The sequence below is a fragment of the Pan troglodytes genome, chromosome 19, assembly GCF_028858775.2.
Source record: "Pan troglodytes isolate AG18354 chromosome 19, NHGRI_mPanTro3-v2.0_pri, whole genome shotgun sequence".
Classification (NCBI taxonomy): Eukaryota; Metazoa; Chordata; class Mammalia; order Primates; family Hominidae; genus Pan; species Pan troglodytes.
The window spans coordinates 94,427,020-94,448,706 of NC_072417.2; the positions used below are offsets into that span (position 1 = coordinate 94,427,020).

General features: G+C 60.3%; 1 protein-coding gene across 7 annotated transcripts in view; it reads left to right on the forward strand.

Annotated features, from left to right (window-relative positions):
* The first annotated feature begins 3,528 nt into the window (after nt 1-3,528).
* Nucleotides 3,529-21,687, forward strand: part of BAIAP2 (BAR/IMD domain containing adaptor protein 2) — an 81,061-nt gene continuing 62,902 nt past the window's right edge. For 2 of the 7 annotated variants that reach the window (XM_054670743.2, XM_054670744.2), the window contains exons 1-3: nt 3,630-3,811; nt 4,182-4,183; nt 5,369-5,465. In XM_054670743.2, the coding sequence (XP_054526718.1) occupies nt 3,758-3,811; nt 4,182-4,183; nt 5,369-5,465 (153 nt within the window). In that variant the 5' untranslated portion in view covers nt 3,630-3,757. Of the gene's footprint in view, nt 3,812-4,181; nt 4,184-5,368; nt 5,466-21,687 lie in introns of all 7 variants that reach the window. The other 5 variants (XM_009433491.5, XM_063800005.1, XM_016933119.4 and 2 more) reach the window with 4 other exon arrangements.

The window sequence follows — 21,687 nt, forward strand, 5'->3', positions numbered from 1 at the left end:
TCAGGCCACATTCAGCCGAGGCTGGGTGAGGCTGGTCGGGAAGAGGGAGACGGAGGTGGAAGCGGGTTCAAGTTTTGCCGGGTGGTCACCTCAGAAAGGGCTCCTTCTGTTTAGCAAAACTCCCCAATCCCTCGCCTGGCTTGCCAGGAGAACAGCTTGCTTGAAAAGCAAAGGCTGTCATCCTGTAATTAAATCTGAGACCCCCCCCCATGTGACGTTGAGATGAAGCCACTTACATAACGCGACTAAAAATAAGCTGATGAAGGCTGCACACTTACACTCTCTGCCTCCAGCCCTCCTCTCCCCAGCGGCCCATCATGCTGGCTGACCCAGGGTCCACGTCACCGGCTGTGGCGTCGGGTTCCTGTCTGAAGTCACTCTTGCCTCCGGCCCCGCTCGGCGCCCTGTGTGCATGAGGGCCCATCGCTGGTGCCCGGGCTGCAGACCCCTGGCTCAGAGCTGGGGTGCTGAGGATCCCCCAGCCCGCCCAGGCGAGGGCTGACGCTCATGAGAGGAGACCTGCTGGGTACCGGCTCCCTCTGCCTCCTCCTCAGTGACTCCTGACGAGCCGCTCGTTTACACAAACCTGCTCCCACCCCAACCCCACAGTCTGGATTGCGAAACCTACCGCACCCCACCCCCAGTGCAGGCAGAAGGTGACCCTGGTCTGGGGTGGGGACAGAGAGTCTGGGAGGGGGTGGTGGCTGGCAGTCTCGGTGGCTGGCGACGCCTCTTCTGCTCTTCCTTCCGGGGAGGAGGCGGGCAAGGCGAAGCCTCTCCGCTCAGTCGGTGGTTTCCTTCAGGACGTCTCGTAGAGGTGTGGGTGAGATCCCAGGTCTGGGCCGCAATTTCTAGCCACGCTGCCCAACCTTCAGGCAAGCGGTCAGGTTCCACAGCTACCCCACCACGCTCTCAGAGTCCAGGGGAACAAGAAGAGGGAGCGGTCTGTAAATGCGTCGGGACAAGAGTGCCCTCCTAACTCCACCTGGAGCTGGCGTCAGGGCGATCTCTGGATGCCCAGCCCATAAGCATGGCCTGTCTCTTCCTGGGACCCTTGGTACTCAGCACCCCCAGCCCCCCAGCCCCCCATACCCTTTAGAAAGGCTTCCCCATCAGTGTGAAAGACCTCACAGGACGCTGGTGAAGGCGAGCACGGAGTGCCTGGGGAACATCCTTGGTGGAGAACTTCCTGGAGGCCACTGGTGCAGGGCAGATGCCAGGCGGGCACCGAGTTTCTTGCCCTTGTTCTGCATTCCTAGGTATGAGGACCTCACCACGTCCTGCTCTGCGCCTGTCATCGGCCGTGGTGTGTCTCCTCAGGTGCCGAGCTGGTCACTTCCATGTACGGCATGGATAACCCTCTTCTCAGGGAAGGCCTCCAGCCCGCGTTCAGCCCCCTGCCCAGCCGCCAGGTGGAGGGAGCAGGCTCAGGCACCGAGACTGCTGAGCCACTGGCCACCCGGAAAGCAGGCTGGGTTCTGAGTCAGTCACCGAATATGTGTCCCCTTGGACGGGAGTAGCGCGACCGATGTGCAGGCCAGCCCAGGAAGTAACGTTGGGAGCTTCTAGAAGGTGGAGCGGGACCCAGGACCGTGGGAGCTTTTCCGGAGAAGCCTACCTCTCCTGTGTTGCAGCTGATGGGAGCAGCAGGGCCTGGAGAAGAACTGTCCCCAGGCTGACTCCCCTCTTGGAGTGAGGAGGGCTCCCGTGTTTGCCTGCCAGCCTCCATCTGTCATCTTGGTTCCAGCCATTCAACTTTCCTCCAGGCGAGCAGGGCTGCTCTACCCCCACCTGCTCCGTGTTGGCCCCAGACCCAACTCAGGCCAGTGGACGTCTGTCCTAGGGCTGCGTGTGAGATCGGTGGGTGCAGGGAGCACAGCAGGAAGCTGGCCTAGAAGATTGGGGTCAGGGTCAGTGGAGATGCTCCTACCTTCAGGTAAATGCCCTCATTTGTTAGGGCCAGTTTGAGCGAGCTTTCTGTCATTTACCACCAAAAGAATCCTAGAAAATAAATACACAGGGATCTACCCCCAAACACTGGAGACAATAAAGAAAAAGGAAGCAGCCAGGGCCAGTAGCTGGAAGGAAATTCGGCCGGAGGAGAGGAGGCGCGGGGCTGTGGTGGGAGGGAGGCAATGCTTCCTGCATCTTACTTCCCTGGTGTTTCCATCGGCATGAGCCCGTGCCAGTCTGGGGGTCTGCCGGCCAGCCAGCACAACTTCGTCTCCCCCAGGGGCCTGACTCGTTGAAGGAATGAATGAATGAATGATTTTGCAGGAATGGGAGGCTGGGAGACTGAGAGGTTTCATTAAACGGAAACGCTCAGATCTGGTGTTTCACAACGTAAAACAAATAATTCCTCTATGTTAGCCTAATTTATGTAAATATTTCTCCACGGGAATTGTACTGGGAGACCTGTGTGCCAACTCGGCCAGCTTCCCCGGCAGAATCTCCCCTTGGGAGGACCCTTAAGCAGGACCCTTCCTAAAAATTGGAGGCAGCTCTGACTCCTCCATCCCTCCTACAAGGTTCCCCCACCCCCTAGGGTTTTCCACCGCATGAGAGTCCTCCGGGCCCCTCGTTTCCTACTGCCCTCGACCCTTCCTTCCCGAGACCTCTCTCTCTCAGTAAACTGCCTCCAACGAGAATCTTCTGATGGCAGGAGGGTCCTCCCCGTCCCTAAAGGTCGCCCTGTCCCCAGGCCTTCCAGCAGGACACTCCCCTGTCCTCTCTCCAGATCCTCCTTCCCAGGGCCCTCCTCCAAGATCCTCTTCCCCAACCCTCCTCTCCCAGGGTCCTCCCCTCTCCAGAATCCCGGCCCCAAGCCCCCAAGCGCTGTCTGCCTGTCTAGGGTCCTCCCCAGAGCTCACCTTCTGCAGGATCCTCCCTCCAAGTCCTCTCCTCACGATGCTCCCCCGAAATCCTCCTTCTCCAAGTCGTCCCCTACTCCAGGGCCGAGCTCTCTCCAGGGTCCTCCTGCAGCACCCCCTCCCCCAGGGTTCTCCTCTCTGCCCCGAGGGGCCGGCCGGGGGGTCGCCGCCCGCCCGGCGGGCTTACCTGCGAAGCGGCGGGGTCGGGGCCTCTCCCACCTGTAAGCCCGGCCCGCGGCGTCCTGCGTCCGAGCCGCTCCCCGCCCCGCAGCGCCAGGCCGCGACCCGGCGGGCCGCCCGCTCCGAAGTGCCACTTCGCGAAGTGCCGCCTCCACGCGCGCTGCCGCCGGCGCCCCCCGCTCTCCTCCCCGCACCTTCTGCTCCTTCTTCCTGCGCCACCCCGCCCCCGCGTCCCCGCCCCCAGCCCGGCTGTTGCCCGGGCCCCCTCAGGCTGCTCCCAGGGCCCCAGCCCGCGCCGCGCCTCCCCTCTCCTCCCCCAGGATCGACGCCGCCACAGACCAATCGCTGCCTGGAGTCGGCCACTAGGCCCCACCTCCGATCCCGCCCCCCTCCCCCTTCTCCGGAACCCACCAATGGAAAGGGCGGTGCGGGGGCGGGGCCTGGCGGTTGCCTAGCAGCGGCAGCGCCGGGCGGGGGCGGGTGGTCGGGGGCGGTGATGCGGGCGCAACGGGGGCGGGACGCAGGGGCGGGGACTGCCGCGGGGCGGGGCCTGAGGCGGCTATAAAGGTGGCCGCCGCCGGACGCTGGGCTCTGTGGTTCGGGTCCGCTTTCGTCTCTGTCCTGCTGCCGTTACCGCCGCCGCTGCTGCCGCCGCTTGCGCCCCCCCCCCCCCGCTCCGGTCTGTGGTGCAGCCGGGACCCAGGACCATGTCGCTGTCTCGCTCAGAGGAGATGCACCGGCTCACGGAAAATGTCTATAAGGTGAGCGCCCCCCGGCGCCGAGCTGAGCCCGCTCCGGGTGCGCCCGGGTCCCGCGCCGCCCGCGCGCCCGAGCCCGACCAGGGCGGCCCCGGGGCCGCGCGCCGGGCCAGGAGGCTGGGACTTCGGGGGTCTTCCCGGCGCGGCCACCCGGGACCCGGGCTGCTGGGGTGGTGAGCCCGGCGCCGGCCGCTCACAGGTGGCCACCCCCGCCCGGGCCCCCCCATCCCATGCGCGCCGCGGCCCGGTCGGTCCCCAGCCCCAGGCCCAGGGAGCACTCCCCGCTCCGACGGCCCTGCTCGGCCCCCGCGCGCTCGCCTTGGCGTCGGCGGGAACGGAGCCGCGCGCCGGGCCCCGGAAGCCCTCGGACGAGCGGTCGGGGTCGTAGCACACCCGGGCAGGGCCGGGGCGGCGGGGGCGGCGGGCCCAGGGGTTTCGGCGGCCAGGACGGCATGGGGGCTGTCTGAAGGCCGCGGTCGGCGCGGTGGCACCGTGGGGCTCTTCTAGGCGCGGTTGCGCGAGCCTCGGGCACTTCATTCTCAACAGGCTTTCCCTTCCCACAACTCCTGCCCGGCGCCCATGCTGGGGCCTAAGGTGGGAGGTCGGAGCGCGAGCAGGCTGGATGGGTGGACGGATAATCTATCATCTTATGTAACCGCGGAGAGAGAAGACTAATTGTGTAGGAGGCTGACGTGCCTGCCTTTGCTTCAGATGTGTTAAGAGTGGCATCCACGTTCTCGTCTGTGAAATGACAGGTTCACATCCAAGGGCCGCAGAGCACCGCTGGAAGCCTCCCCTGCCGCCCCCTCCCCAGTCGTCTTTGTGGCTGGGATACCGACAAACAGGCCCTTGGTTTTCTCTTTCTTTAGCATGCGTTCTCGGTCCGGACCCCCACGCCTGAGCCCGGCAGCTGCCGGGGAGCATTTTCTCAGAGGAGAAACCCCTGCCCTGGGTGTCCCTGGGTCCTGGGCGATCTCTTACAGATGTGCGTTGTTTCAAAACTGTCTGCAGGTTCAGTGACAGGCTGGGCGATGAGTGGAGTGGGTATTTACCCGGCAGTCGCTGGTTCATGCCTCGTAACCGGCTTGCGCCCTGCCCGGCAGAGTAACTGTTTCTGATTGTGGTAGGCGGCCAAGGCGTGCCTGGCCAGGGGCCTGGGAAGCCCTCTTAGCTCTCAGGCTTGGGAGAGCCAGATGGAGGCTTCTGGGGTGGCCTGTCTGGTTCCAGCTGGAGTGCAGGGGGCAGATTGCACTTGAATACAGCTTTCAATAAAGCTTGTGAAGTTGGGGTCGCGTCAGTCTGGAAGGTTTCTGAAGGCGGGTGCGGTCGACTAGATGAGTCCTAAAGCCACGTCGGAGCCACTGGGAAACAGGATTCAGGGTGACCTGAGGAGTCGGCTTGGGAAAGGCACAGGCCCTGGGGTTGTTAGGTTTGGTTTCACAGAGTCTGTGGTCTACGGTTCTGGCCTTGTTGCTCTGTGGAAGCACATGCTGTCAAGGGAGGGAGGTTTATTAAATTATTAGTCATTAGCTCCATTACGATTTGTTCGTGATTGCGGAGGGTGGAAGAGAAGTACCAGCGGAACCTTTTTCCTATTTTCTCTGCTTCTGCGCTGAAACCAGAAAGCAGGAACTTTCGTGGTGAGAGTTGGCAGGGGGTGGGTACATGGAGTGGTTTTGCTCTGGGGGACCGACCCCGTGATCGTCCTTAATAAGACTCTCCTAACCGGGCAGTCGGCCTTCACCTAGGTGAAGCTGTAATTTATCTGCAGGTCTAAGTGAAATCTGCTGCCAGGAAAACTCTTAGGACTGAGTGTTTGGGGACTTTGAGCTCCTGTGGACGCAGACCAGCTGGTCTGGAGCACGTGAAACACACAGGTTCTGCGTTTTGTCTTCCACGGGTGGGTTAATTGGTGATTTTCCCAAGTGAAGATGTGGCGGTTGATGATTTGATTTAGCACGGCCGGACGCGGTGGGCCGCAGGTGTCTGAAGGGTCGATCCACTCTGGAAAGGCTTTGCCCTGGTGACAGGCTTGCGCTGCTGCTGCTGCACACAGGCGGGGTTGGTTTTGTAGGTAGGTGGCTCCTGCTGCCACTCCGGGAGCCTGACTGCTGAGTCTTTGAGACCTTTTTGTGCTTTGTCACTGGGGAGCTCAAGGTGCCTTGGTAGTGCCGGTACTGGTTGGGCAGCTTTTGGCAATGTCAGCCAGGCAGAAACTCAGCCCACATGGAGACATAGTCAGGAGACCGCTGAGGCCACCGGTGTGCACTCCTGGGCCGGTCCAGCCGGTCCAGGCAGTGCTGAGCTCCGTCCTCTCCTGGGACGGTGCTGCCTCTGGCATCCCTTCCCGGGGCCGCTCCTGTGCCTGGGTTGGCAGCTTGCAGAGCCCTGGCAGTGCCTCTTGGAACGGCTGTGCTGTGGCCTGCTTAGTGTCACCCGCGATGCGGCTCAGCTGTTTGGTTTGGTTTGGACATTGCATCGCCTTAACTGCAGTTCTGAGCGGTGTTTGCCTTGGCAAAGGAGGACGCTTGTCCTTGGCCTTGCTGATTAAAAATGCGAGAATAAAAAGTGCAGTTTTGATTTTCTTCCCCGTAAGAATCCGTAACGCAGACTTTGACCTCTTTTCTGGTGGCTCCATTCCCTTGGGAGCTGTGTCCTCGGGGAATTTCATGGAAGATGAAGGGGAGGGGAGTGGAACGGCTTCCCGGTGTTTGCCGAGAACATAATCTCAGACCTTCTGGGGGCAGTGCCTGGGCTGGGCCCTGCAGGTGTTGGGAGGGCAAGGCGCGGAAGACCCCTTCCTCCACAGGAGCCCGGGCCCGGCGCTTGCTCAGGTAGCCCTGGGTAGTGGCCCAGATGGAGGGATGGAGTGCTGGAATCTGCCTCCCGCAGTGGCCTTCGGAATTAAGACTACTGAAGCTGCAGCCCTCTTGGGGAAGCCCCGAGCATCCCTGCGTGCTGAGGGGCTGGCTCCCTGGCTGGCTGTGGCTCCTGGAATGCCAGGCGAATGTCAGGTGGGTGTTTTCCTCAAGGTCTCGTGTCCGCAGAGAAGCCCTGGCTCCCAGGTGACCCATGACCTGGAGTGTGGCGGCTCCAGCACCTTCTCTGGGCATAGTGCCATTGGCCCACAGCCTGTCCTAGAATATGTGAGGTTGAGAGAGCATCCGGGGAGGAGCAGGAGTCCCTGTTACAGACGTGGCCATGGCCTTCCTTGTGCTGAGGCTCTTGGCCCTGGCTGGTCACTCTAGCAGCTGGTGGGGAAGCCAGCCTGGCGGGGCCGCAGCTGTGCTTCGAGGAGACGGGTGCCACAGGGTTCTGGAGCCAGGAGCCATTTGGGTTTGCCGCCTCTGGTGTGATTGGTAAGGGCTGGCGCCAGGTGGTGGGCGTCATGTGCTGGGTGGCAGGGAGCACACTGCCGGCTTTTCTGCTCCGTGCCCAGCTGCCCGGGCCTGGCTGTTCCTCTCTGCCACATCCAGCTTCTTCCTGGGGTGTGCAGAGCTCCATCCCCTCCATTCGGAGACGGTGGGGGGTGGTCTCTGACAGGCACCTCCTGCTGACAGGCACCTCCTGGCATTGGAGCCGCCTTCCTCGGGGGGGCAGCAGACCCGGCACCTGAGGAGGAGAGAAATCACAGTGCTGGACCCAGCTCCGTGCGCGTGTACATGTGTATGTGTGTCCGTGTGTGCACACGTGCATGCAGTGCTTTGTGTTTAAGGATACTTCCTGGGGTGGCCCCCATGGGCACCATCTTGCCGCAGGGTGGCTGGGTCTGCTGTCACTGAGTAGACCTGGCCTGCATTTTCTCTACATGTGCATGTCTGTGTTACCCGCCCTCGCCACCACCAGCCTTTAGCAGGGGGCACATCTTCCAGGAGCAGTGCTGATGTGGTCCCCTCAGCGGGGTGGCCAGGGCACAAAGACCGGCTGCCATGTCATACTGCCCTCTGGGCTGCCCAGCCTGTGTGGGCTTTGGCCCCAGGCACTGTCCTGCCAGTTGTTGGCTCCAGGGTGCACAGCCCTTCTGCTGGTGCTTGCTTAGCGTCCCATGCCTGCTGGCCCCAGGTGGTGTCCAGCGCTTGCTTGGTGTCCCATGCCTGCTGTGCCGTTGGTGGCTGCATGAAGTCCGTGTCTACCGATGGATGTGGCTAGGCGGTTCTGGGACGTGGCGCTTGTGGAGTTGTGGGCTGGTTGGGGGAGAGTGTCTTGCCCGTGCCTGCTGTCCCCACAGGCCTTGCCTTGAGCAAGTATCCTTCGTTGGGGAGATTGGTTGGCTTGTGGTACTGCCCGAGTGGACTTGAGGTTCAGGATTAAAATGAAGGCCGGTGCTGCCCTGAGCTTTCAGGGGCCACCGTTAGATGGGAGGGCAGTGGGTGGGGGCTGCTGGGAGCTGTGTTCCTGTTGCTGCCTTGTCTTCAACTGAAGCTTCCAAAGGTCGAGACCTGAGGGCCAAGCCCTGTCTGCTGGCCACAGGCACCATGGGCTGAGCTGTCCAGGATAGGTGGTCTTGCAGGGGAGGGCTGGTGTGTGACCTGGCCATTGAATGGGAGGGGCCTGTCCTCCTTCCGAGCTCCAGGAGGCAGGCTAGCCGGGAGGCTGAGGCCCGGTTCGCCCTTCTCCCCAGTTCACAGGTCTGGGCCCTGGTCAGGGGAGCAACCCCAGCGTCATTGCAGGAGTGGCAGGTGGTGAGCAGAGCTGGACATCACCTCTTGTCCCCACCCAGCCTTGCATGGCCCTCTCTGCCAGCTGCCCTGGGCTAGTGTTGCCTGTGGGTGCCACCATGGGTGGGGACACTCGCACCGTCTGTGGAGGTGGGGTGCCACTGGCTGCTGGTTGAGGCTGGCTCCTGTCCTTCCTTACACTGAGCTAGAGTCTGCCCTGTGTTGCCTTCCCAGCCACCTTGTCTGGTGACTTTCTTCGAGGCCCCAGGATAGGGAAGCATCTTTGTGGCTGCACAGAGCCCGTGGTCCCCTGGAAGCTCTGCACTTGGGCGGCCGGCGCCGTCAGCCGCCCCCCGCAGCCTGCGCTAAGATCCCTAGTAATTACAGGCAGGCGGGGATGGTGCTGGCACCGGCCTCCAACGCACTTCCACCTCCTCCGAGCGCTGATTCATTCCTGGCCCCTGGCTGTGCCTGTACAGCTGCACAGTGACTCGAGGGGCCTCAACCCAGAGGCAGAAAGGGAGGCCGAGAAGGGACCCGTTTGGCTCTGTGACTGCAAGGGCTTGATCTGTCCTGCCCACGGATTCCTCCTTTGGGCGTGGAACGGCGGCCAGCCTGTGAGGGGCCCATCAGTATTCGGGAATGAACACATCTTGTTTCTGGATTCTGGAGCATTCATGCTTGAATCACTGTCCCGCCTTTGCTGAGGGTCTGCTCCCCGAGCGGTGGCCTGGGCCCTCTGAGAGCTCCCTGGAGGTGGTGGCAGCTCACACCACATGCAGTTGGAATCCCTGTTTCCTAGGGCTGTGGGCAGTGCAGGCTGAGGAGGTGGCCCTGGTGTGGGGCTGGCCTAGGCAGGCTGAGGGCTATTTCTCCTACTGTGGCCCAGGGGCTCTTGGTGTTGGTCCTGCAACAAGGGGACCAGAAAGCCCAGGGAACAAGAGTGGAGGAGGCTGTGGAGATGGTGGGGAGGTGGGGCCTGAGCCCATGCTGTGCTGAGGAGTCCCTTCTGGGGGGCAGGAGGCTGGGGATCTGCCTCTGGCGGGGGCCTGTTTCTGCCTGTCAGGCACAGTGGCGCCCCCAGCACCTCCCTCAAGTTAACCCCCATCTGCCCCTGGTCTTTTTGACTCACGCTATAGAGCCTTGTCTGCTGGCTCTTGGTTTGGTCACCCCTGAGCTTTGGAAAATGCTGCCTGGTCCTTGGGCTTCCTGCCAGGCCTGCCGGGAGGAGTTTTGCCTGGCCATATGACCTTGGCCAAATCTTGCTCCCTGGGCAGTGGGTACAGCGGGCAGGATGCTCCCAGGGTCCCTGGAGGCTCCGGGGCCTGTCCCAGGTCAGGTGGCACCAGCCTTGGTATCCTCAGTGCTCTAGTCCTCACTCTGATGGGCAGGGGTGGGATGCACGCGGCACGATCAGATCTGATGTCCTGGGCCGTGAGGTGCTGGGGACCCCTTGCGGGGGAAAAGGCTGTCAGTTACAACAGGGTGCTTTTGTTCTTGCTTAGAGTTTTTATTTTGTACTTACTGGAACAGTTGTCTTATAATTGGGTAGTGTTTTTCGTTTTTTGTTTGTTTTTTTGTTTTTTTTGTTTTGTTTTTGGAGATGGAGTTTTGCTCTTGTTGCCCAGGCTGGAGTGCAGTGGCGTGATCTCAGCTCACTGCAACCTCCGCCTCCTGGGTTCAGGTGATTCTCCTGCCCCAGCCTCCCAAGTAGCTGGGATTACAGGCATGCGCCACCACGCCTGGCTAATTTTATATTTAGTAGAGGTGGGATTTTTCCATGTTCGTCAGACTGGTCTCGAACTCCCGACCTCAGGTCATCCACCCACCTCGGGCTCCCAAAGTGCTGGGATTACAGGCATGAGCCACTGCGCCTGGCCCTGTTTGGGTAGATTTTTAAATAATCATATATTGAATTCATGTGAAGTAAATTGGTAGGGTTTTCTTAAAACTTATTTTTCATGAAGAGTTTGACTTCTGAGTCACATTTCAGCTCTGGGCTGTCAGTGTGCTTGTCCACTGGGCACCTGCCCCTGAGCCGTCAGGGGTGCCAATGCCAGAACACCTCCTGAGTATGTCTCTGAGATTTTCTTCCAAGCCCCTGCTCTTCCATTTTTGTTACTGGCACTTTTTTTTTTTCTTTTCTTTTTTCTTTTTTCTTTTTTTTTTTCTGGAGACAGAGTCTTGCTTTGTTTCCCAGCCTGGAAGGCAATGGTGTGATCTCACCTCAACTGCAGCCTGAAACTCCTAGGCTTATACAGTCCTCCTGCCTCAGCCACCTGAGTAGCTGGGACCACAGGCGTGCCCCACCTGTGTGCCTGGCTAATTTTTTTTTTAATTTTAATTTTTGGTAGAGATGGGGTCTTGCTATGTTGCCCAGGTTGGTCTTGAACTCCTAGGCTCAAGCAGTCCTCCCACTTTGGCCTCCCAAAGTGCTGGGATTACATGTGTGAGCAAACGCACCATGGTGCTTTCTTGATGAGCAAGTTTTCAGACAACAGCCAGGCCTCCTGTTCCTTCTTCGGATGGTCCTTATGTGTTTTGTACACTGAGCTGTCCAGGCGTGCCCCTGCCTGGTTGTGGCAGGGGACAGTCAGCAGGTGGGCCATGCCAGGTGACCGCCTGCTTGTCATGGCTGCCCCAGTGGGAGTCGCAGGACGTGAATGGTGGAATGCGCTGGGGTAGCACAGGTGCCTGTGCCGGAAAAGAGCGACATCTTGACATTAGAATGGGGGTGGGGATGGTGGTGGGGGAGAGGGTGTCCCCTAGCTGCAGGAGCTGGAATCTGTCCAGTAGAGGGTTTGTCTCGCCCGGAGCCAAGCTTGGTCTGGGTGGATGCTGCTAGTGGCGGGCAGAGTGGCCTTGCCGCTTCCAGGCGGGGCTTTTAATTTAATTTAATTTAATTTATTTATTTAAGACAGAGTCTTGTTCTGTCACCCAGGCTGGAGTGCAGTGGTGTGACCTTGGCTTACTGCAGCCTCTGCCTCCTGGGCTCAAGCAATTCCAAGAAGCTGGGATTACAGGTGTGCGCCACCACACTGGCTAATTTTAGTATATTTAGTAGAGATGGGGTTTCGCCATGTTGCGCAGGCTGGTCTTTAACACCTGGGGTCAAATGATCCTCCCACCTCGGCCTCCCAGAGTGCTGGGATTACAGGCGTGAGCCACTGCATCCGGTCTAGGTGGGGCTTTTAAACCAGTGGGTGTGGTGGAGGCCGAGATGCCACCGCCTGAAATGAAGTGGACCTGGGTCCCCCCATACCCGTTTTTCCAGCCCCCTCTTCTGTGGCCGACTATGTCTGCCAGAGGAGGCCTGTGTCCATCTCCATTTGCTCCACCACGGAAAGCCCGTCCTCACGCAGTCCAGGCGTGGATGGAGCATCAGCCTCCACCTGTCCTGCTCCTGGGCTGAGACTCCAGGGCCTCGGTGGCCCCAGGCTGTGGAGCAGAGCTGTGGGCTGAGGTCCGACCGGTGGCAGGAGTCCCATCTAGGGATGTGGCTGTGAAGCTGGGGTGCTGGGGCCTGGGTGGTGTCACTGCTGTCTCATGCTCTGGCTCTGGCGACGGCTGGGCCCACAGCGTCCTGGCACCCGGGAGACCTCGCCGCTGCTCACACCGGAGCGTCCTGGCACCCGGGAGGCCTCGCCGCTGCTCACACCGGAGCGTCCTGGCACCCGGGAGGCCTCGCCGCTGCTCACACCGGAGCGTCCTGGCACCCGGGAGGCCTCGCCGCTGCTCACACCGGACACTGCGCTGGACATTCTCTGTGCTCAGCCTTGTTACTGTTGCTTCGTGTGTGGGTCCTGTGTGTCCCTGCCTGACAGGGGATCCTCGGTTCAGGGAGAAGTGTGTCCCCGCCCATAAGCTGGAGTGGTTGAGCCCATTGAAACTGCACAGCCAACTCCAGGGCCCTCTGGCTCTCCAGCCGCACGTCTGTCCTTCCGTTCAGGAGTTCGAGGAGTTCAGGAAGGCGTTCCCGCCGCGGGGTCTCTGTTTTCTCATTAATTCAGTGAGACAATAGCGTATTTCCTGGCACAGAGAGTAGTGGCTAAGTGGTGGCCACGATCGCTAGCTTGTGGGACAGAAAGTTCTTCAGAGATCAGAGGTCAGTGGTCCAGAGCAGGAAAGCCCCGGCCCGAAGCTGCTTGCCACTGTCTGCTTTCCTGGGATCCTGTGTTCCTGAGTGTGGCCACAGCCCCCGGGCTGGCACCTCCCACCTGCCTGACCTGAGGTTGGCGGGAGGTGGGGCCGTACAGGCATTCCTAAGCTGCCTCCCTGCTTGCTCAGCCACAGTTGCTCCTCCAGCCGTGAGCCCAGCCCGAAAGACCGGCCAGTGCCTTCATAGGGAGGGGATGGATGGGGCAGTGGCCTCGGGGATTCTTGCAGGCCAGGCGGTGACCAGACTTGGGTCTGCGATTGGCGGTAATGAGTGACCTAGTGACCGGGCCTTTCCACGTTGGAGGGGGACCAACACAGCGCCACAGACTGGTGTGCCCACAGGACGGCCGTGGCACCTGGCTCGTCCCTATGGTATCTGTGCTCTCTTTCTTATAAGGCACTGGTCATATGGGATTAGGGCCCACCCTAGTGACCCCAGTTACTTTTATCATCTTCCTAAAGACCCTGTTTCCAAACACAGTTGCACTGCGTGATGCCGGGGGTTAGAACTTCAACACGTGCATCTTGGGAGGGGACACAGTTCAGCCATGACACCCAGTGGGCCCCACCCGCGATGGAGTGCAGTAGCTGCTGGAGGGGCCGAGTCTCCCATGTTGCCTGGAGGTGACCACCTGTCTGTCTTCAGGCTGATTGTGTTAGGAGCCTATGATGGTTTTCCCTTCCAACCTCAGTCAGATTGCAGCCCGCAGTTTATGACAACAGGAAGGTTTCCACGGGGACAGCTGATTCTATTGGACGAGCAGTCAGCTGGCAAGGCGCCAGCTCAGTGTTGGCCACAGGCGAAAGGCAGCCGGAATGCACTGTCTTGTGTGGGCCGGACACCCCGTGAGGCTGAGCAGTTGCTAAGTTCTGTGACCCAGGCCAGGGTGGCCGGACATTGGAAGGTGTTTGTAAGGGGCTCTGTCCCCATTGAAGCTGGGATAGGCAGGATGTGCCTCTCGGACAGGAAGGAAGTGGCCAGACTGCTTGGTGCTGTGTTTGGACTTTGCTGGGCTGCGGCTCCTCCTGCGTGGGCCGGGTCATGGTGTCCTGCGTGCAAGGCCCCACGTGTGGCTTTTGCCCTTGTGGACCTCTGCTCCTGGGGACCTCGTTCAGGAGGGCTCAGACTTGGGGCCCCTGAGGGTTGAGGACGCCAGGGGAAAGCTCGCAGAGGGCGTGCAGGTGTCCAAGGCCCATGGAAAGGGAGATGCTGCTGCAACCCTGAAAGGGAAGCAGGGCCCTGGGCTGGGGCTGGGGGCCCAGGGGAATGGCCGTGTGGCCCTTCCCACAGGCGGAGGGCAGAAGCGCCTGGCTCAGGAGCTGACCTTAGTGTTGGCATTTGTCCCTGTTGTTTTTAGCTGCAGCATTCATGGTCCCTGTCCTGGGGCCTCCCAGGAGCCTGGCGGGTAGGGCAGGCAGCATGAGGGAAGGAGTCCCTGCACCTCGGGCCCCTCCTGGCGGGAGGCCACCTGCTCCTGGTCACATCTGGGCACCGTGCCAAAGACACAAGGAATCACTTTATTATGATGTGGATGGCTTTTCTGTGGGTGCTCCTGGAGGCTGAGAACTGGAGCTACCACCTTAGGGGACATCCCAGCCCCTCACGCTGATCCCACCATGACCCATGGCCAGGCTGCCCGGGGCCCTGCAGGAGTCCCTGGTATGCGTGGGACCTGGGTGTCTCCCTTCGGTCTTCCAGGAGGGGCTGGGGTGTGCCCTCCATCTGTCTGATCTGAGTGGCTCTGGGGGAGTCTGGGTCAGCCAGGCCACGCCGAAGCTGCCCTTGGAGAAGCCTAGTGGCCCCTCCTGATCCCCCTGGGGCAGGGTCGGGGACCAGCCCCCTCTGTTCTGGAACAGGCTGGCCTCTTCCTGCCTCCAGAGAGGTGCCTGCTTCCTGACACCCAGAGCCCTCTGCGGGGTCTCATGGCCTGGGGGGGCTCATGGTGGAGGCCCCTGGCACGGCAGAGGGGTTTGGCCACCCAGTTTTCTTCTGCCCTCGGCTGTGGGGACCCTATTAATACTCACAGGGAGGCAGAGCTGCCGGCTCCTGCACGCCCAGCCGCAGGGGGTAAGGAGGAGGATGGTGTCTCTGCCTAGTTTGTCACCGTCCCCCTTGGGATCCCGTTCTGCAGGCTCCAGCCCACCTTCAGGCCCCTGTCCTCACCCTGCGGGCTGTTTCCTCCCAGAAACTTCCATGCATCCCCTCGTTTCCTAAATCCGTGTACATGTGTTTGTAGTTTGTCTCCAACTCAAACCAAGTAAGATGCAGTTCAAGATTTGCCTCCTCCAGGCAGCCCTCCCAGCTGGGCTCCTGGAGTTGGTTTTCTTCCTTCAGGAAGCATCCTCCAGGACAGATGTCCAAGTGTTTAGAGGGGACAGGACCATCCACACCACTCCAGCCAGGCTTCCTTCACACCCCCACAGCCCCCACTCCTCTTGCCCTGTGAGCCAGCTCCCAGGGTCTGGAGCTCATTGGTGTTCCTGTGTGTGGGGTCAGCAGTGGCCCGCCCTGGAGGACGCTGCCACCTTCCCGATGCTCTCTGCCCACAGAAGTCCCCCAACCCCCCTGGCAGCCAAGGGAACTGAGCCTGTGGCCCCCGGACAGCAAGCTCTGAGGTGTCCTCCCGGGAGGACACTGTCCACTGCTGCAGGGCCCCTCCTGTACCTCCCTATTCCATGCTGTACATGTGGCCGGGGGTTTCCAGGCTTGGCTCTGTCCCGTGCGCCCTTCCCTGGAGCCTGGCGTCCTAGGCAGAGTCCCGTCAAGTCTACATGGACCAGAGTCGTGGGTGCTGTGAGGTCCATATCTGTGTGTGGGGTCCTCATGCTGTGGCCGTGGTGGCACAGCGGGCTGGGGGAAGCCCCTCTGGCACTGCTGGCCCCGCAGCTGCCACCGGCTTCTGCCTGTCGCGACAGAGGTGGAAGTGAGGGCGGTGGTCCAGTGGGCAACAGCAGCCTGGCCCCTCAGGAGCTGTGCTGGTCCGTGGGCGAGGGAGTGGGTGGGCAGGGCCCCTCCCCTCAACAGTCAGCCACCCTGGGCATTGGCCCTCCTGGGAGAGGCCAGGTGGATCGAGTCACCCTTTTTCCTGATATTACTGGAATGTGGCCTTTGGGAGCATGTCAGGTGCAACACCAGGACCAATTGGGAGAGAGGGACCAGGCTGGCTGTGTGGTCAGCAGGGTTGAAGCCAGGACTCTGGGCTCCACCAAGAGCTGATAGGCTGGCCCCTGCCTTCCTGAGCCTCACTTTCATCTTGTCCAGTGTAAGATGGGACAGTGACTCTCATGGAGGGGCTGGGTGAGGATTAGGGTGATGAGGGTCTAAGGCAGCCGGAGAGGGTCCTAGCATCGACTCTTTCTGTTTGTTCTTCTGAGTAGATAGAAAACACGGCTCAGCCTGGCCACTCACAGACACATGTAACACACACACAGGTCCACGTGTCCAGCACACGCATGAGTGCACATGCACAGGTAAACACGTTCATGCCCACAGCACACACATGGGTCCAGCTCATGCCCACAGCACACACGGGTCCACGTGTGTCCAGCACACGCGTGAGTGTACACACACAAGTAAACATGCAGCTCATGCCCACAGCACACACACAGGCCCAGCTCATGCCTGCAGCACACACATGGGTCCACATGCATCTAGCACACGTGTGAGTGTGCATGCACAAGTAAACATGCAGCTCATGCCCACAGCACACACACAGGCCCAGGTCATGCCTGCAGCACACACATGGGTCCACATGCATCTAGCACACGTGTGAGTGTACATGCACAGGTAAACGCATGCAGCACATGGTCGCAGCACACACACGGATATATGTGCATGCATGGGTCCATATGCACGCAGGCCCTAGGGGTGTGGCCATACACGCCCACCCTGGCATCTGCCTTGAGGGGCTGGAGGGAGGTGGGGGACACTCTCTGTCAGCAGAGAGACTGCTTTTGTTTGTGGCCACCCTGCCAGGAAAGCGCTGGAGAGGCGGCCAGCGTCACAGGAAGGAGAGCCAAGGGGTAAACAGAATTCCTGGCCGGGCGCAGTGGCTCTCGCCTGTAATCCCAGCACTTTGGGAGTCTGAGGCGGGCGGATCGCTTGAGGTCGGGAGTTCGAGACTAGCCTGGCCAACATGGTGAAACCCCGTCTCTACTGAAATACAAAAATTAGCTGGGTGTGGTGGTGCACACCTGTAATCCCAGCTGCTCAGGAGGCTGAGGCAGGAGGATCACTTGAACCGGGAGGCAGAGGTTGCAGTGAGCTGAGAATGCGCCACTGCACTCCAGCCTGGGCGACAGAGCAAGACTCTGTCTCAAAAAAAAAAAAAAAGAATTCCTGAGCAGACGGAAGGTGGACCCCAGCACGGCCCAGGAGTGGGCAGGAGAGCAAGGTCCTTTGGCAGAGGTCCTTTCTGTAAATGTACTGGCCACTCTCCCTTTGTTCCCCAAGTTGGGAGGAGGTGGAGATGACGGGGGTTTTGCTGCTGCCTTGTGCCCACACTGGCCAGGCCGGCCTGCAGCACTGAATCATAATGGCCATCAGTCTCCAGGCTGGCCAGCAGTGTCCAGCAGCTCGCCAGCCAAAAGGGCTCCCTGGGCTCATCAGTGTTCTCTGACGGCCACCTCTGCAACTGATGGACACGGCCCTCCCATTTGTACCTTCAGAAATGCATAGCTGGGGTCCCTGGGGGCTGTAGTAGGGACAGCTGGGGTCCCTGCTGTGGTCAAGGCCTGGATTCCATGCGACTCCAGGGCCACTGGGACATCCGTCTCTATGGACGTCCCAGCAGGAGGGCAGCCAAGCGTGCGGGCATCCCTGGGCAGGGACCCCTCCTCTCCCGGCACTTCGTGGCATGCGTCCTATGAGGGGAAGCCTTCCATGGCGTGTGTGGGAGCCCCTCGTGGGCCGGACCGCCTTCATGGGCAGGACCCCCTTCATAGGCAGGCCCGCCCAGGACCCCCCCTGGGGTGGGAAAGGTGTTCCCTGGTCAATAGTGAATGAACAAACGAGGAACTGGAAGTCCGTGCCAGCCCGGGAACGCGGCCCAGGGAGCCAGTGCGTGGTCGCCGGGGGCACAGCAGAGCTCTGCATGCGCCGGGCTGCATTTGCACTGCACAGGTCCTAGAGTTTGAGGAGTGTGGTGGTTGCTCATGGTGTAGGATTTCTGTCTTGGCATGGGGTCACAGAACGTGGGCCCCTGGGGAGCTCTCTCTGTGCCTGTGGCCCCCCAGGAGTCTCTTAGTTTCGTTGTGGTCTTGAGGATGGCACAGCGTGTCCCTGAGCGCCCTCAGTGTGGACAGCTGGGCTTCAAACTCACTTCAGAGCCGCCGTGTGGGGGTGGCGCCTCTGAGGGCTTGAGGTTATTTTCTTGTGCAGTTTCTCTCTCCTGGCCTAGGTTTTTCTGGGTTTTTTTGCACCCCTTGGTGTTGATACGAAACAAGCTCCCTTCCCCTTTTAAAGCCCACAGACTTTCCTGATCTCCTCCCCCTCCCCTGCCCCAGCACTGTCAGGGCGTCTGGGCGTCTGAGCTCAGCTCCTTCCTGGTGGCATCCTGCAAAAAGATACACTCGCTCAGTGACTCGGAAAAGCCACGTTGGTGTGGCTGAGAACAGAGTTCTTTCCACCTGGGGCCGCCGCTGTTGGTTTTCATTCCGGAAGAGCTGGAGCTGCCTGTCACTGGCTCCCCTGCCCCCACCTGGGGATCCCCAGGCACTGCAAAGTGCCTGTTGGCTATGGGCCCCCAGACCAGGATCTTGGCCTGATTAGGGGAGCCGGAGGTGGAAGTGGAGGCGGGACTGGAGTGTATGCCCCACAGCGGGCTCTCCTCAGGCTGGGGACTTCCACACGGGCCCACTGGGTCAGGATGGCCCCTGCCTGTGTTCTAGGATAATGGGATGGACTGGTTCAGAGGCTCAGAGAGACGCCTGACTGGACGCCTGACTGGAGATGGTCTCCCAGCAGAGGGGCTGGGCTCTTCAGGGGCCACTGGGCTCCTCCCGTGGTTCCTGGGAGAGGGAGGAACCCGGAGGAGGGGTGGGTGGCACCTACAGTGCGTGCCTGAGGCAGGGCTCCGCAGAAGGCCTCTCTGCTGGCCCAGCGGCTGGATGCAGATGCAGGAGGAGGAACTGGCCCTTCCGCCCGCCCGGGAAGGGGAGTCCCCCCTTACAATGTTGGCTCAGTGGGATCGATGCCTCTGCCATTGCCTTCGGGCCAGGACGGCAGCACCTGCGTGTCCAGGCCGCCGCCCCTCTCTTGCAGATGGAGGCAGGGCCGTGCCCAGGTGTCCTGGTGGCTGTTCCCTGCCCGCTCTCTGCCCACTGTCTCCTGCATTCCTTCCGTGTGAGCTCAGCCGCTGCACTAAGGAAGTGAAACCTTGGTGCTGCCCCGTGTGTCATACGGTAGGCATGGCCGCCGTGCTGACCCGCCGTGGTTGGCCCTGGGTGGCTCCTGGCCTGTTTCTCCTGCTGCTCAGGATGTTAGTGGAGCTCACAGGGCTCAGGTTGAGCCTCTTCCACCCGGGGGCCTGTGGGGGTCATGGTCCTGGAGCCAAGCACGTGGGGCTCTTGTGAGCAAGGGGTCTGCTCTGGCACGCCCACCTCCGTGGTAGTGTTTTCATACCTGTGTCACACAAGGTGAGAAACATGCTTGATGCTGCAGCTCAGCACACACACACACACACACAAATGTGCACATGCACACGTGGACACACATGCACACATGCATGTGTCTGTACGCACACATGGGCACAGATGTGCATGCAGACATGAGCACACGCACACCAGAACACTAGAGTCGGCCGCATCCTCCTCACTTGGCTGATGCCCCCTTCTGCTTGATTTCATCACAAGAAACGCGCATTCGGCAGCATTTCCCGACCGCCTTCACCGCCAGTCCCGGTCTGCATGGTCAGTTTGAACCAGGCTGCCGAGAGCGCACCAGGTCCCAGCATTCTCCTCTCTGCTGGTAACTCTCAGGCATCGTCTCTGGCTCACGTTCTCCTGGGCGCCAGACCCATCTCACCCCACTCCCAGTGTGGCCTCCCTGCCCCGGCTCCCAGGCACTCCTGGGAGTTAAAGTGTCCAGGCTCCTGGTTCATTGCTGAGTGTTTAGCTCAGTGCTAACACTGCTGTGCTCCAGCATCCCCGTCCCTTTAGAACAGAGGCCTGCGTGGTACGTGCCTCTCTGCTCCAGCATCCCCGTCCCTTTAGATCAGAGGCCTGTGTGGCACATGCCTCTCTTCCCCTCTGACATCCCAGAGCCTCTGATGGGTCTCCCAGCATACACCAGGGCCCTTGGCTAAAATCTAGTCTCCTCTGAGCAGCCAGAGGGATCTTCTCTTTTGTTTGTCTTGTTTTTTTGTATTTATTTATTTTTTTGAGACAGAGTCTCACTCTGTTGCCAGGCTGGAGTGCAGTGGCACAATCTCAGCTCACCACAATTTCCGCCTCCCAGGTTCAAGCGATTCTCCTGCCTCAGGCTCCCAAGTAGCTGGGATTACAGGCGTCTGCCACCGCGCCCGGCTTTTTGTATTTTTAGTAGAAATGGGGTTTCACCATGTTGGCCAGGATGGTCTCCATTTGACCTCGTGATCCACCTGCCTTGGCCTCCCAAAGCGTTGGGATTACGAGCGTGAGCCACCGTGTCCGGCCTGTTTTATTTATTTATTTATTTATTTATTTATTTATTTATGATGGAGTCTCGCTCTGTTGCCCAGGCTGGAATGCAGTGGCACGATCTCAGCTCACTGCAAGTTCCGCCTCCTGGGTTCAGACCATCCCTCTGCCTCAGCCTCCTGAGTAGCTGGGTTTACAGGTGCGCGCCATCACACCCGGCTAATTTTTTTGTGTTTTTAGTAGAGACAGGGTTTCACCGTGTTAGCCAGGATGCTCTCGATCTCCTGACCTCGTGATCCGCTCGCCTCGGCCTTGCAAAGTGCTGGGACTACAGGCTTGAGCCACCGCGCCCGGCCTGTTTTATTTTTTTTAGAGACAGGGTCTCACTCTGTCACCCAGGCTGGAGTACAATGGCACAATCACAGTTCACTGCAGCTTTGACCTTCCAGGCTTAAGCAATCCTCCTACCTCAGCCTCCTGAGTAGCTGGGACTACAGGCATGTACCACCACACCCAGCTAATTTTTAAATTTTTAGTAGAGATGGGGTCTTACCATGTTGCCCAGGCTGGTCTTGAACGCTTGGGCTCAAGTGATCTTCCCGCCTCTGCCTCCCAAAATGCTGGGATTATACGTGCGAGCCACCGCATCTGACCCAGCGGAATCTTTTAAATGTAGCTGGCCCATCGCTCTGCTCAGACCCTCCTTAGCTTCATGCAGCCCGGCCTCAGGGGCTATCCCATTACCACACCCACCTCTTCCTCTTCCTGCCTCCCCTGGGCCCCTTCCACCCTCACGCCGGGTCCTACTTTCCCAGGAACTCACCATGGGCCCTGCCTCGGGGCCTTTGCCCTGCTCTGGTCTGCCCACTGCTCTCTGGCATGGAAAGTGCTTCCCTGCCTGTCTTCCACGTCTCGCTGAGCACGCCTATCCCACTTCTGCGGAAGCGCTGGCCCTCCTAGTCCTGCTTTCCCTCGGGAGATGTTGGCTCTGTGCGAGCAGGGCTTTGCGGCTGGGTCGATGCTGCATCCCCCACCCCCATGCACGTGGCCTCTGGGCTAGCACGCAAAGGCGCCCTCACCCTTGCTGCGTCCTGGAAGGAAGGAGCACCTGCCCTGGAACTTGGCCGGGTGGCGTTACCACCAGAGGATCCAGTATAGGCAGGACTGAGGTGTACCCGGCCTGCTGTGAGCCCCGGCGTAGTGCAGAACTCGGGGCCTCGTTCCCCAAGAACACACACATTGGCCATACCTCAGGGCAGGGGATGGGACACTCGTCAAATATCGGGTTTTCTGGAGGCAGGTCCCGTGGTGGGGAGTGGCTTCCTTGTCCCTAAATGACCTTTCTATCTGTTCTCTTGGCTTCGGAGGCTGAGGCCAGGTGCTGGGAGAGGGGGTGGGGGATGCAGTTGCCCTTCCCTCCCCACTCTCTAGCCCACAGGTTGGGGC